At 33.0% G+C, this 13,174-nt stretch overlaps 2 protein-coding genes across 5 annotated transcripts; one reads left to right on the top strand and one right to left on the bottom strand.

Annotated features, from left to right (window-relative positions):
• Positions 1-397: 397 nt before the first annotated feature.
• On the top strand, positions 398-4,556 carry LOC115716765 (uncharacterized). Its single transcript, XM_030645663.2, has 8 exons — positions 398-912; positions 1,978-2,073; positions 2,203-2,313; positions 2,411-2,720; positions 2,990-3,080; positions 3,156-3,483; positions 3,580-3,728; positions 3,806-4,556. Exons 1-8 carry the CDS (start codon positions 577-579, stop codon positions 4,311-4,313), a joined length of 1,929 nt encoding a protein of 642 aa, XP_030501523.2. The 5' UTR covers positions 398-576; the 3' UTR covers positions 4,314-4,556.
• Positions 4,557-4,974: 418 nt separating this feature from the next.
• On the bottom strand, positions 4,975-10,389 carry LOC115716445 (pentatricopeptide repeat-containing protein At5g27270). Of its 4 annotated transcripts, none has more exons than XM_030645240.2 (8): positions 9,743-10,389; positions 7,272-8,673; positions 6,879-7,193; positions 6,676-6,780; positions 6,506-6,593; positions 6,303-6,424; positions 5,928-5,992; positions 4,975-5,833 (listed from the first exon to the last, which is right to left on the bottom strand). In XM_030645240.2, the coding sequence occupies exons 1-8, from the start codon at positions 10,283-10,285 to the stop codon at positions 5,276-5,278; spliced, it is 3,198 nt and encodes a 1,065-aa protein (XP_030501100.2). In that variant the 5' UTR covers positions 10,286-10,389; the 3' UTR covers positions 4,975-5,275. The 4 variants fall into 4 exon arrangements, with proteins under 4 accessions (XP_030501100.2, XP_030501101.2, XP_060971236.1 ...); XM_030645241.2 differs by having other exon boundaries at positions 7,272-8,689; positions 9,743-9,882; XM_061115253.1 differs by lacking the exon at positions 9,743-10,389 and adding an exon at positions 9,428-9,685.
• Between the last annotated feature and the right edge of the window lie 2,785 nt (positions 10,390-13,174).

Raw genomic sequence — 13,174 nt, 5'->3', positions numbered from 1 at the left:
TTATTATTTTTCTAATTTTAAAAATAGAAAGCTGATTAAAAAGGTGTTACCAAACGCCAGTAATTATGCCTAAATTACTCAATATAAAATTGGTTATTATATTAACAAATTAAAAAAATTACATTGTATACTTATTTTATTTTACTTGTTTTAATTTTTATCTATATTTTTATATTTTTTAAAATACACTCACTTTTATAGATATGTTCCTATTATACCCTTTAGGTTAATGTAAATTATAAGTAAGGAATAAAGGTATATTTTAATAAAATATAATATGAATGTATTTTTGATTAATAGTTATAAAAAAAAGAAGTATTTTTGATTAATACAAAAAAATGGGTACTTTTGCAAAGTTTTATCTTTTTTTTATGTAATTATGAAAATATCTCTAGACTCTTTAGTTGAACACAAACCCTACAAAAACCCCAGACTCTACTACCGCCTTCTCTCTCTGCTTCTTCTTCTTCTTCTTCATCTTCTGAACCAAAAAGCTCAGATTTTTCTTCTCTTCCAATCAAAGTTCCTTACTTTATTCTTCTATGGTCAAGGGTTTTCTATCAATTTAATCAAAAAATGGCCAAAAGTTATGCAATTGGACTCATTACAGCCATGGCTACTGCCTCCGCTTCATTATCTCCTTCTCAACCTGCTCATGCCGATTCTCCATTCACCTTCTCTCCTTCCTCCTCTGCTTCTTCCGGTGTTTCTCAAGCTGTTGCTGCAGCCGCCGCCGCTTCTTCTTCCTCCTCCGATCAATCTAAGGTTGGTGGTGACAATGCTGAGCCTCCTCCTCCTCCTAAGGTTCGGAATGATAATCCTAGAACTACTTCAGCTGGGTTTGATCCTGAGGCTTTGGAACGTGGTGCTAAGGCTTTGAAAGATATTACTAGCTCTTCTCAGGCCAAAAAGGTTTGTCTTTTTTTCATTTCTCTATTTTTTTTTTTTTAACTTAATTATGTATAATAAAAATTAATTTTCAGGTGCAATGATTGAAACAATTTTGGTTGTTAGAACAAGCTGAAGTTTTGTTAATGTTAATATTAGGAATTAGTGTAGCATTGACTTACATATTTTTAGTAATGCTAAAAGCCACATGTGTGCTTATGTAATTGGTAGAATTAAGTATCGAGTCCCAAGTAATTTAATTTAATAACTTTGACTGTATATCGCTAATTATTTGTTGGCTAGTACTACCGGTGCCTAATAGCAATGTTTATTTTCTTATTACAAGATAATTGCTTGCTTACTTTATCTGATTTTTTGTACTTAATTTTGTAGAATAAAGATTGTTTTTGAGGTGCAATGATTGAAACACCTTAGGTTGGTAGAACAAGTTGAAGTTTTACTAAAATAGGAATTAGTGCTAGCAATGAATGGGATACATTTTCTTATTACAAGTTCATTGTTTGCTTACTTTATCAACATTTATTCATTATATTTTGTCATTTGCAGAGAATAGCTTTTTTGTGTACCAAGAGTGCCTCACATATATGTGAGGTGTTGTATTGTTACTGGTAATATTTAGCTATTGGGGTCAATGTATTTTAGTTTAATAATAATTATGATCGAATACTGCAAACTATTTGTAAGACACCACCTCGTATTAGGTACCAAATAATAGTGCTCTTAATTTAAGTCATTCGAGTGGCTACTTAGTTTAAATAAATTGAGTAATAGCACCAGTGCGGCACCACCATGAGGTGGCACTTTGTGAATAGTTAACGATATTCTATAATAATTATTAAATTAAATCATGTGAGGCCCGCTACTTAATTCTATTAATAGCGATATGATACCTTAAACAGTGGTAGGCACTATTAGTGCCTCTTAGTATTTCTCAAATAATTTAGTTGTGGTAGTTCTTCTATTTGTCTTTTTGAAATTATTTTGAATCTAATAGGCTTTCCATTTGATTTGCCAACTTTTGAATTCTGAAAAATCACTTTAACTGATGGACCTTTGTATGGTTTTAAGGTGTTTGAGGTTATAAAGAAGCAAGAAGAGACCAGGCAGGCTGAGTTGGCTGCTAAGGCTGCAGAATTCAAGGCAATGCAAGCTCAGTCAGAAACTGTAAGATTTTGTTCTTCTTGAATTTCGATAGTCTTTCTATTCGTTTTGTGGGGAATGAAACTTGGAATAATAATTGATGTATCATTAGTTTTTTTTTTCTTTTTCTCACTCTACTTCATTGCCATTCAGGAGAGACAAAGAGTCATATATGATGAGCAGAAAAAGCTAGCTCAACATCAAGCACAAACGAAGTCTCAAATGGCTCGTTATGAAGATGAGTTAGCGAGGAAGAGGATGCAGGTATTCAAGCAGCATCTGACTTTTTTTGTGGTTTTGATTTTGATTTTATTTTATTAATTTATGGAAAAGATTTCATTTTTGTTTTTGCCTTTTGCAGGCCGAGAATGAACTACAAAGATCAAGGAATCAAGAGCTTGTGAAGTTGCAAGAAGAATCTTCAATCCGACAGGAGCAAGCTCGACGAGCAACAGAAGAACAAATCCAAGCACAACGTAGGCAAACAGAGAGGGAGAAGGCTGAGATAGAACGGGAAACAATCAGAGTGAGATCTATTGCCGAAGCAGAAGGAAGAGCTCATGAAGCAAAGTTAGCTGAAGACGTGAATAGACGAATGCTAGTAAACCGTGCAAATGCTGAAAGAGAGAAATGGGTTGCTGCCATCAATACCACTTTCGAACATATCGGTGGTATGTAATCAAATAGCTAGCTGTATGTAGTAAATTTCATATCAACTTTTCAAAATATTGAATTTCATAAAAGCTTTAATAACTAGTTGATCTTTGAGGATTAACTTACCTTCAATTCCATTGTCATTGTATCTTCTTCAACTAATGTGTAAAACAACTTTTTCAATCATGGTCAGGTTTAGAATGTTAGAATATTGTCTTACTATGTTGCTTTTGTATAACTAAGGGGTTGACATGTAGTTTTAAATAGAATCCAATATTTGTTGCAGGTGGTTTGAAAGCTATTCTGACAGATCAAGATAAACTAGTAGTTGCTGTTGGGGGTGTGACTGCTTTAGCAGCCGGGATTTACACGACGAGGTAATGAGGTTGATAGCATAATCCTAGAATTTGTATAGGAAATCGGTATTCACTTTTTAACATTCGTAATTGCAGAGAAGGTGCGAAAGTGATATGGAGTTATGTCGATAGAATATTAGGACAACCATCTTTGATAAGGGAATCATCCAGAGGGAAATATCCTTGGTCGGGATTGTTTTCACGTACGATGAGCACCCTTCGTGGTTCAGATAAAGCGTCTTCTAATAAGGGAAATGGGTTCGGCGATGTTATTTTGCACCCTTCTCTTCAGAAAAGGATAGAACAGTTGGCTGGTGCAACTGCCAATACAAAGTCCCATCAGGCACCCTTTCGAAACATGCTCTTCTATGGTCCTCCGGGTACTGGAAAGACTATGGCTGCCAGGGAGCTGGCTCAGAAATCTGTATGAGATCCTATCTCAATAATCTTACTGTCAAAGTTTGTTATCTCTATAATCTCTACAAGTTATGTTCTGATTTTGAATTTTCTATGTTTTCAGGGATTGGACTATGCATTGATGACGGGAGGTGATGTTGCTCCTCTCGGTTCACAGGCTGTTACCAAGATACACCAGCTGTTTGACTGGGCCAAGAAATCTCGGAAGGGTTTGTTGCTTTTCATCGATGAAGCTGATGCATTTTTATGCGAGTAAGTTATTCTCGTTACCTTAAATTTCGCTAATGTTATTATGAACTGTAATCTGATTTTGTTGAACAAATTTGCAGGCGGAACAAAACCTATATGAGTGAAGCGCAAAGAAGTGCTCTCAACGCCCTCCTTTTCCGCACTGGTGATCAGTCGAAAGACATTGTCCTTGCCTTGGCAACAAATCGTCCCGGTGATCTTGATTCAGCTGTAGCCGATCGTATCGATGAAGTACTGGAATTCCCATTGCCCGGAGAAGAGGAACGTTTTAAGCTACTAAAGTTGTATCTTGACAAATATATAGCACAAGCTGGCTCGACAAAACCCGGTTTGTTCAGTAGCTTATTCAAGAGTCAACCGCAACAGATAGAGATAAAGGGGTTGACAGATGACATATTGAGAGAAGCAGCATCGAAGACCGAAGGCTTTTCTGGGAGAGAAATAGCAAAACTAATGGCGAGTGTTCAAGCCGCTGTTTATGGCAGCGAAAATTGTGTGCTTGACTCGAGCCTTTTCCGAGAGGTGGTTGATTACAAAGTTGCTGAACATCAACAGAGAATAAAATTGGCAGGCAATGATAAAAAGTGATTAAAATGTATGAAAGAGTTTGACCAAGTTTCATCCTCTCTCTTAGAAAGTAGCTGGAAATAAGCTTTAGTACTAAGTGAGTTACACATTTGAGAAAGCCACATTTTTCCTTTTGGCTTTTTGGGCATTATGTTATCTCTTATCATATTATTATTATTTGCCCCCAAAGACTTGGGGGATTTTTGGCAATTCCCATATCATGTTTCATTAAATTCAATGTTGAAAGAAAAAATTGCATACAAATTTACTTAAATTTTTCCATACTTTTTCGTCTTATTTATATGATTACATTACAAGATGCAATGTATAGAAAGAGCTGCACAAGGAAGCTTAAATAGATCAAATCATGTACTAAATCATGTTCTTTGAATTTTTTAGGCTGATTTAAGGATTTTTTTCAATTTTACTAATAGAATTCTAATGTGGATAAAAATTCAAGAATTACGATTTAGTATATTCAAATGTTTGAGGAGCATGATTTAGTAGATAGTGTATCAAAATTCGAAATGCATGATTTAGTACATGTTCATTTGTTGTGTTAGTAAAATTGAATAACATTAGATAGAAATCTTTCAATCCAACAATTTCAATAGTTCAAAGAGAATTTTTAACGACCTGAAAAAGTTCAAAGAACAAAGAACATGATTTGGAACATATTAAATTTAAGGAACAAAAATTCTAATTAGCCTTAATATTATTTCAGATTTTTTCTTTCTTTCTTTTGCCTTGAAAGGTTACAAGTTACAACAAAAATACAAGAAGAATGTACATCAGTCTTGTCTTTTAAAGCCTTTAAATGGCCTTTGAAAATAATCACCTAACATTCACATTCATATATCTATGAACTATACACTACAGACAGACCATCATTTTACAACCCAATGAATCATTCAATAATGCTGTCATTTGTACAAATGCTACAAAGGAGGCTCATCACTTCCATAGAGTTCATTCTGACATAATCAAGAAGATTTTAGCTTCGAACCGATTTCCAGATTTTCTAGAAATCCAACACCCAAATGCCTCATCGAATCCAAAACACTTGCAGCTTTTATTTCGTTTCCAGCCGACCTGTAAAAATGCACAGCTGCACTCAAAATGAACCTGTCTGCATTCACATTCTCGCTTATATGTTCGAAAAATTTGATGCCTACTGTCACATGTCCATAGTCCATATACCCTCTCATCATGCTCCGATAGCATGCCAAATCGGGGTTCAAACCAACTCCAAGCAGTTTTCGATAGATCCTTTCTGCTTCCACCATGAGACCCTCTTTTGCAAAAGCAGAAAGTAAGAGGTTAAAATGTGAACAGGAAGCAACAATACCGATTTTCTGCATAGAATTGATTGTTTCTTCAGCGTCCGAGTACTGCAAGGACTCGGTGTATGCTCGAACTAAGGACAGGTATGTGAAGGAGTCAGGTGAGCAATCATCTCTTTCCATGGCTTTGAAAAGCTGCTCTGCTTCTTGATGAAGTCCTCCGGTCGCAAACACATTCATCATAATATTGTAGCTGATCTGCATTTCAAGAAATGTTAAGGGGATTTCATTAAGCAATAACAACATTTCATTTGGATAAATTTTATATTATTTGTCAGTTGTATGTGCATACCAGTCCGGGTTTAATTCCTTTTTCTAGCATTTCACCGAAGAGTAAGGACGCTTCACGCCTTTTACCTGCAAAAAAATATCGAAAGAACGGTAATCAAGTAATCTAACAAGTTTAGCAAGTTTGATGTCCAATTTTTCAGGAGTGTCCCTAATCCATATTTATTAGTCGACCATTATTTATGGTTGTACATGAACTAGCTCGACATACTCCTTAGGTAGATAAAGAACTTGTACTGTTAGCTAGATGGGATTCCTTCTTTTATAAGGAATTCTTATAACTATTATTTCTATTTTCAATGAATTTGTTTATTGCTAGCACAAAGAAAATATTTATAAAGATAAGATATTTTCCTAATGATGTTGGGTAGAGTGGTACCAGCTTTCCCATAACAGCTAATCATGTTCATATATGCCTTCTCATCCAAAGACAGACCCATCCTGCGGGCGGTATTGAACATCTCGGTAGCTCTTTCCAGCTTTCGCCCTCGTCCATACACACTGCACCAACAAAATGCAATATTTAACATAACTTGAAAGAACGTAAAGAAAAGCAAGGAAGTCTAGCTTTTTAAGGTGTACCTGATCATTGTGTTGAATGTCTGAATTGATGGAGAAACCCCGCTCGAAAGCATGTGCTCATGAATACAGGACGCGAAATGCAATCTACCTGTAATACAAAATAGAATTATTTAAGACTTCTTCGATAAGCAAAATTCTTGAATATGTAAATCGAAATAGCCCATGTCAACCTGCATCCAACATAGCCTTGATGAAGGTATTGAATGCCACGGTATCAAGCTCCTTGTGTCCTTCAAGACTTTGGCGGATGACAATCTCAGCTTCTTGATGATTGCCTGCAAATAGATTCATTTTCGTGAGCACGGTTTTCAAATATAATTCTCAACAACAACAATACTTTGATTCAGCTTAGGAATTTCCCTATTGGCCATACCATTGCTCGATAAAGAATTCACGAGAATGCTGATAGAAACCGCGTCAAGACAATTCCCTGTCTCGGTAATAGCTTGTTTGTAAAGTGAGAATGCCTTCTCTGCTTTACCACATTTGACATATGCATCAAGCATAGACTTGCATAATGAATTTTTCGTTGCAGGTGAATCAGCAAACGCGTGAAAGACTTCTTCGGCCTGTTTCAACTTGTGTTGCTTTGCATACAAACTAATCAACGAACAAACTGTGGCATCTTCCGGTCTGCAGCCTAGCTCGTTAAATTGATAAATGAGTGCTCTAGCTTTAAATGCATCACCTGCAGTAAATCAAATATCAGTAAACAACAACAAATTTCAACACGATAAAAGCTCGAAGAAAAGCATGTTCTTCTTGCCTTCTCTAATGAAGTTACCAACAAGCTGATTAGCAATCGATACACCATCGGGATTCTCAACCAACCCTGCCAAAACATTTTTTGTATCCTTAACATTCCCATCTGCCATATACATATCAATCACAAGACCGAGAGCCACCGTGTCGGGTTGGTCAAACGCCAATAATTTTCCATCAAGTTGTTCATCTCCCTTATGTTTGCATACAGAGGTAACTGTTTGGATAAATTTATTATTCTTCAATACTTCATTCATACCCATCTCTTCTATCAACTGTCTAACATCTGTAATCATTCCCTCCTTGCAATAAATTTTGATAACTGTCTTGCAAAGCTGCTCGTCGAAGTGTACTTTATCTTCCCTCATCTGGGCAATGAAACTCTTTGCCTTTTCCATCAAATTTAATCCCGAATACAAATTGAGCATATCATTGCAAGAACCAGCATCAGGGTGTCCGGTCTTCGAAAGAGCCTGAAATGCTACTTCAGCAGAAGTTAAATCTTTCTTCATAACATAACACTGCAACAAAACAATATAAGCAAATCTTGATAACCAAATGTTTCTAGACTTCATTAGTTCAATAACTTCTAAAGCTTTCCCAAAATCCCCTGAACCAAGATGAACTTGCGCCATTGCTAAATATGTTTTCTCATCACTAAGTAAACCGAGCTGTTTAGTCTCTTCAAACGCTCTACGAGCATCTTCATACAGACGAAGCTTTCCATATATCCTAATGAGTAAACCATAAATAACTTCATCTGCTGCAATTTTATTTCGTTCCATCTCCGAGAAGAGAGACAAGGCTTTAGAATAATCTTCATTCTTGTAATACAGTGTTAATAGAGAAGCACATGTATAGCGACTCGGTACTAATCTCTGATCCTTCATGTCATCGTATATTCTAAGCGCTTCACCCCACTTACCACGTTTAGTACACAAACTTATTAGCTGGCTATACGAAACCTCCTCGGGAACAAGCCCAACACTCCTCATCTCATGAAAATTCGTAAGAGCTTCCTCTAAACAACCCTCTTTAACAAGTGAACCGATAACTACAGTATGACTAAAACTATTAGGAACCACTCCTTGTTCCATCATTTGCTCCCAAACTTCAATGACATTTCGATGTAGTGACTTCTTCTGCAACGAGGACAACATGAAATTGTAAACTGCAACAGACATTACAATTCCCCGTTCGCGAATAGCAGAGTAAAACGAAAGCATAGCCTTATGACGACCCCATCTAGCATATGTACATAACATGGTACCACAAGCAACTTCATCTGGCTCACATCCAGCTTCAAGCATCTCCAAGAAAGTATCTTCAGCCATCTTTATCTTACCAACTTGCCCATATATCCTCAAAACAATGGTGTACACAATAACACTTGGCCGGTAGCTTAACTGTTCAAGCACAAATCTATCACTAAACAGCATTAATCTCCATTGATTTGGAAAATCACCAAAAGCATAATAAACAAAACCAACCACTCAAGATAATAGAGTAATAGGGTAAATGGCGTGTTTCTGTATTTGTGTTTTGTCTTACATTGCTCGTGTAAGTGTGATTTGTGTGGTTTATCCCACTACAACTACCAAACTTTAACTCCATGATTTAGTAATTATGTAAATATTGTATTTGGTATAATTTGTGAGGTTTTAGTAATTAGATAAACTGTGTTTGTAACTCGTGTGAGTTTGACTTGTTCGGTTTTGGTAATTAGATAAATATTGTGTTTAGTATAATTAAGGGCGTGTTTGGAAAACCACTATGTAATTAGAATTGAGTATAATTCAGAGTAAATACAAGGTTAGACGTGTTTGTTCAGCCAAGTAATTGTACAGTAACCATATAATTAGAGGTAATTAAGGGGTCTCAATTATACTTCAATTCTCATGACCTCCAACAATGAGAATTTAGTGTAATTACACTGTAATTATCCAAACACATAGTATTTTAAAATAGAGTCTAATTATAGGTCACTTACAAACACACCCTACATCTTTAAAGAAAAATTGCTTTTGTGTTTGGTCTCACATTACTCATATTCATACTGTTTTAATAATTAAATAAATACTATGTTTAGCATAATTAAATCTATCTCAAAAAAACCAAAAAAATGAAGTAATTTCTACAAATAAAAGCAAAAAACCAAACCTGCAATTTCATCCAATTGAAAAAGTCCTTAGCTAAATATAAGTACGATTTGTGAGTTTATATTACATTTAGCAGCTACTAATCCTTAACCCGATTTTGGTAACTAGTGGTAAATGTTGAGTTTGGTGTAATCTCATTATAATATTTTGGTAATTAGATAATTACTATATTTGCTATAAATTTAAATGTGTTCTATCTCACATTACTCATAAGATTTTGCTAATTGGATAAATACTATATTTCGTGAAATTAAATCAATTAAAAAATTAAAAAAAAAAATAGAGTAATTTCTACAAACAAAAACAAAAAACAAACCTGCAATTTCATCCAATTGAAAAAATCCCTAACTTGCTTCCAACCCTTTTGCTCCTTCAACACAATACACATCTCTCTAAAGCTAAGCTTCCCAACAAAAGAACCCATAACCAATCTCATATCATACTCACCTTCAACCTTCTGAGATAAAGACCTAACCTTTTTAATGGCAGCCACAACATGTTTCCCATAAAGCCCACCATTTCTATCATCTTCCAAGTACTGAACCATCTGTTCAGGGGTTCTCTTAATCCACTTGGGTGTTTGAGCTTGAGGGCCCTGGTTCTTCCTTAGGTGACTCAAGTACCTAGCTTTGGCTTTGATTATGCGGCGAGCGTTGTCGTCTGAAAGTGGGTTTTTGGGGTTTTTGGATTTGGGTTTGGGTCTGGTTGGGTCGCCTGAGCTGAGTGTCCATGGGTCTGGTGTGATGGAGGAGTGGATTGGGATTGGGGTTTTGGGTTTGGGTTTGGGTTTGGATGAGATTGGTGATGGTGTGAAGAGATTGTTGTAGAGGAAGGAGGAGCTGAGAGTGAGAGACTCCATTGTTGAGTTTGAAGTTGAAAGCTTTATTTTAGTTTTCCATGGAAGAAAGAAGCTTTGCTCTCTGTAAATTTTTATGGATATTTTAATTAATTTATTGTTTGAAAATGATATTTTTAAATTATAGGAAAAATATGTGGTTAAAATAAATGTTTTCTTTCCGTTCTTTATAAATACTATTTTGGACTGTGTTTTGCGAAAGTTACCGATTGATCCTGTATTTTGTTAAATGATAAAATGAATCTTGTATTTTCCAAAATAGTAAAAATAGGACCCTAAGTTTAATTTTTGACAACTTTTTTTTTTAATATAATCAACTTGAAAACAATTCTTAATACGAACAGATACAGAAAATGTAAACAATTTTATCATAACACTTTTAGATCGGATTATAATTAAATTTTATTTTGACAAAAAATTAATTCAGGGTCATATTTGTACCATTTTAGAAAATACAGGATCCATTTTGTCATTTAACAAAACAAAAGGTCCAATTGATAACTTTTGCGAAACACATGGTCCAAAATAGTATTTTTTGTACTAGTTTACTTTTCAATTTTCATGAGGCGTCTTTAATTCATATTCACATGAATTAGCCGTGTATGCACTCAGGATCAACCGTAAACTATTTTAAATGGATTTCTCGTCCTTTGTTTTTGGTGTATTTCACTCTTATTTTTTTTTTCAATGAAGTTTAGTTTATTGTTCAAAAAAAATGTTTTTTTTTTTTAAAAAAAAAAGCATCCTAACAATTTAAAGTTAATTCTCGATTGTAAATAAATATTAAGTTATATTTTTAAAACTTCAGTAGGTATTTAATTGTTAACTGATAAGCGAATATTCATAGTTAGATTGATGCAGGAGGAAGTAGGAGATTTGCAAGATATGTTGAGATAACATATCTATATTTTTTTATGATTTTTATTTCATCTAACATTGGGGTTTTTTTTATTTTAAAATAAAGTTTTGAAAGTTATGTGTGTTAAAATGAAAGTGTGATTTAAAAAGTAAAATGTTGTAAGATGTATGATAAGATCTATAAAGTTCCATCTAAAAATTATTTGACATTACGATATAAAGCTCTCACATATTTTCAATATGATTCTTTTAAAAAATTTCTCAAGAACGTATTTAGTTTTACTTACAGATTTTGGATGGTTTGATCACATATTATTTTTTTTTTATTTAAGCGTTTATATATTACAATCATATTTTATTTGGGACTCGAATCCAGGACCTCCAACATACACATACCTACCTATAGTCACTTGAGCTAGTCGGTTATAAACTTTGTACAATATGTGGAAGTATCATGTTATTTAAGAACATTGTTTTGTTAATCACATCGATTAAAATCAGGAGACATTGTCATACTCATAAGTTCTAAAAGAATTCATAAAATATTTGATAGTATACCCTAAATATTGACTTTATTATAATAAATAAATTAATTAGAGCTCTTAAAAACTCTCTCAATTATCATTTAAATTGTACTTAATCATTAAAATTTTAATGGTAAAACCTTCTAAATTACTGAACTGTTAACAAATTTAAGGTGTTATGTATCTACATGACTCTTTCAAAATTATAAAAAGTTTACAATATTTTTTATTTTTTTAAATATTTTTATTTTTATAATTTTATTAATTTTAAAATAAATTTTGAAATAATAATATTAAGTGTATTAATATAAACTTGTCACACGCACAAAAGTATACACATAAGCAGTCTATAATAGCAATTAACCGGATGACGCCTTAAAATAATTTGAAAGGTTTTACGGCCAAAATTTAAGTTTGGAGGAATTAAGTACAAGTGAAAGGATAGTTAAAAATATTTAACTGTCAAATACTTTATTTAACCTAGGGGTGTTCATTCGATCAAATCCGCACTTTTTTGGTCAAACAACATTCAATCCGCACTAAGTGCGGATTTTATATTTTGAATCCAATCCAATCTGCATAACAGCTTAAATCCAATCCAATATAATCTGCAATAGTGCATATTGGATCGGTTATTTTAGATCGGTTATTTTTTTTAATGATACATTATTTAATATTTCATAGAAAAAAAATTAAAAGAAGAATATTGTTTCTTAATCTCCAATAATAATTTATTTCTATATCTATTTATATATAAATCAAACCAATATACATATATGTCAATGTATATGTACTCATCTTTAAATTTACACTAAAATATATATGTATTCATTACTAAAATAAATAAGTTAGTATATATATCTTTATATATTAAAAGTGTCTATCTAACGGCATTTCTTGATTTAACAGAATATAATTAAAAAGAATATTCTGTTAAATTTAACGATTACGTTTGATCTCCCATTAATAAATAAACCCAATAATTAAACCCAAAAAATTAAACAATCTTTTAAATATTAATAATCTATTTTTAAATTAAAAAAATCATCTTACCCCCATCTCTCCAACAAACCTATCTTGGGAGAATATTAATAATTTTTTTTATTTATCTTTTAAAAAAGAAAAATATAGATAAAATGTCTAGAAAATATAATATAAATGTGAGACTGTATATGAGTATTTACCTTATATGTTTGTGTTTATTTTTAGTTTTATTTTTAATTTTACCACCAAGAGGAGAAGGTTGAAAAATATTAGAATATGAAAATATTATTGGTGCTTATTAGTAATTTGCAAAGAATGTGAAAGTCTATAAATATATAGTTGTGTAGCTATTATTAGATATGAAATGATGAGATAATATAACTTTTTTCAATTAGAAGTTTAATGTACATTTTACTATTAATAACATACATTATTATAACACAACTATGTTTTACTTACTAAATATATTGACACATATTTTATTTTTATAAAACAAATTGTTCAAATAATTATACTATTTTAATTA

The sequence above is a fragment of the Cannabis sativa genome, chromosome 5 (assembly GCF_029168945.1).
Source record: "Cannabis sativa cultivar Pink pepper isolate KNU-18-1 chromosome 5, ASM2916894v1, whole genome shotgun sequence".
In the NCBI taxonomy this organism is placed as follows: Eukaryota; Viridiplantae; Streptophyta; class Magnoliopsida; order Rosales; family Cannabaceae; genus Cannabis; species Cannabis sativa.
Note: the sequence above shows the minus strand (reverse complement) of the source record. Positions and strands in the feature narration are given on the sequence as shown.

Excerpts from the sequence above, each read along its gene's own strand:
- LOC115716765 (XM_030645663.2), top strand. The coding sequence starts at position 577 with ATGGCCAAAAGTTATGCAATTGGACTCATTACAGCCATGGCTACTGCC. Across the intron at positions 3,081-3,155 it reads GCCGGGATTTACACGACGAG|AGAAGGTGCGAAAGTGATAT; the intron begins GTAATGAGGTTG and ends TCGTAATTGCAG. Across the intron at positions 3,729-3,805 it reads GCTGATGCATTTTTATGCGA|GCGGAACAAAACCTATATGA; the intron begins GTAAGTTATTCT and ends ACAAATTTGCAG.
- LOC115716445 (XM_030645240.2), bottom strand. The coding sequence starts at position 10,285 with ATGGAGTCTCTCACTCTCAGCTCCTCCTTCCTCTACAACAATCTCTTC. Across the intron at positions 6,781-6,878 it reads GAATTCTTTATCGAGCAATG|GCAATCATCAAGAAGCTGAG; the intron begins GTATGGCCAATA and ends ATCTATTTGCAG. Across the intron at positions 5,993-6,302 it reads TAGCTGTTATGGGAAAGCTG|GTAAAAGGCGTGAAGCGTCC; the intron begins GTACCACTCTAC and ends ATTTTTTTGCAG.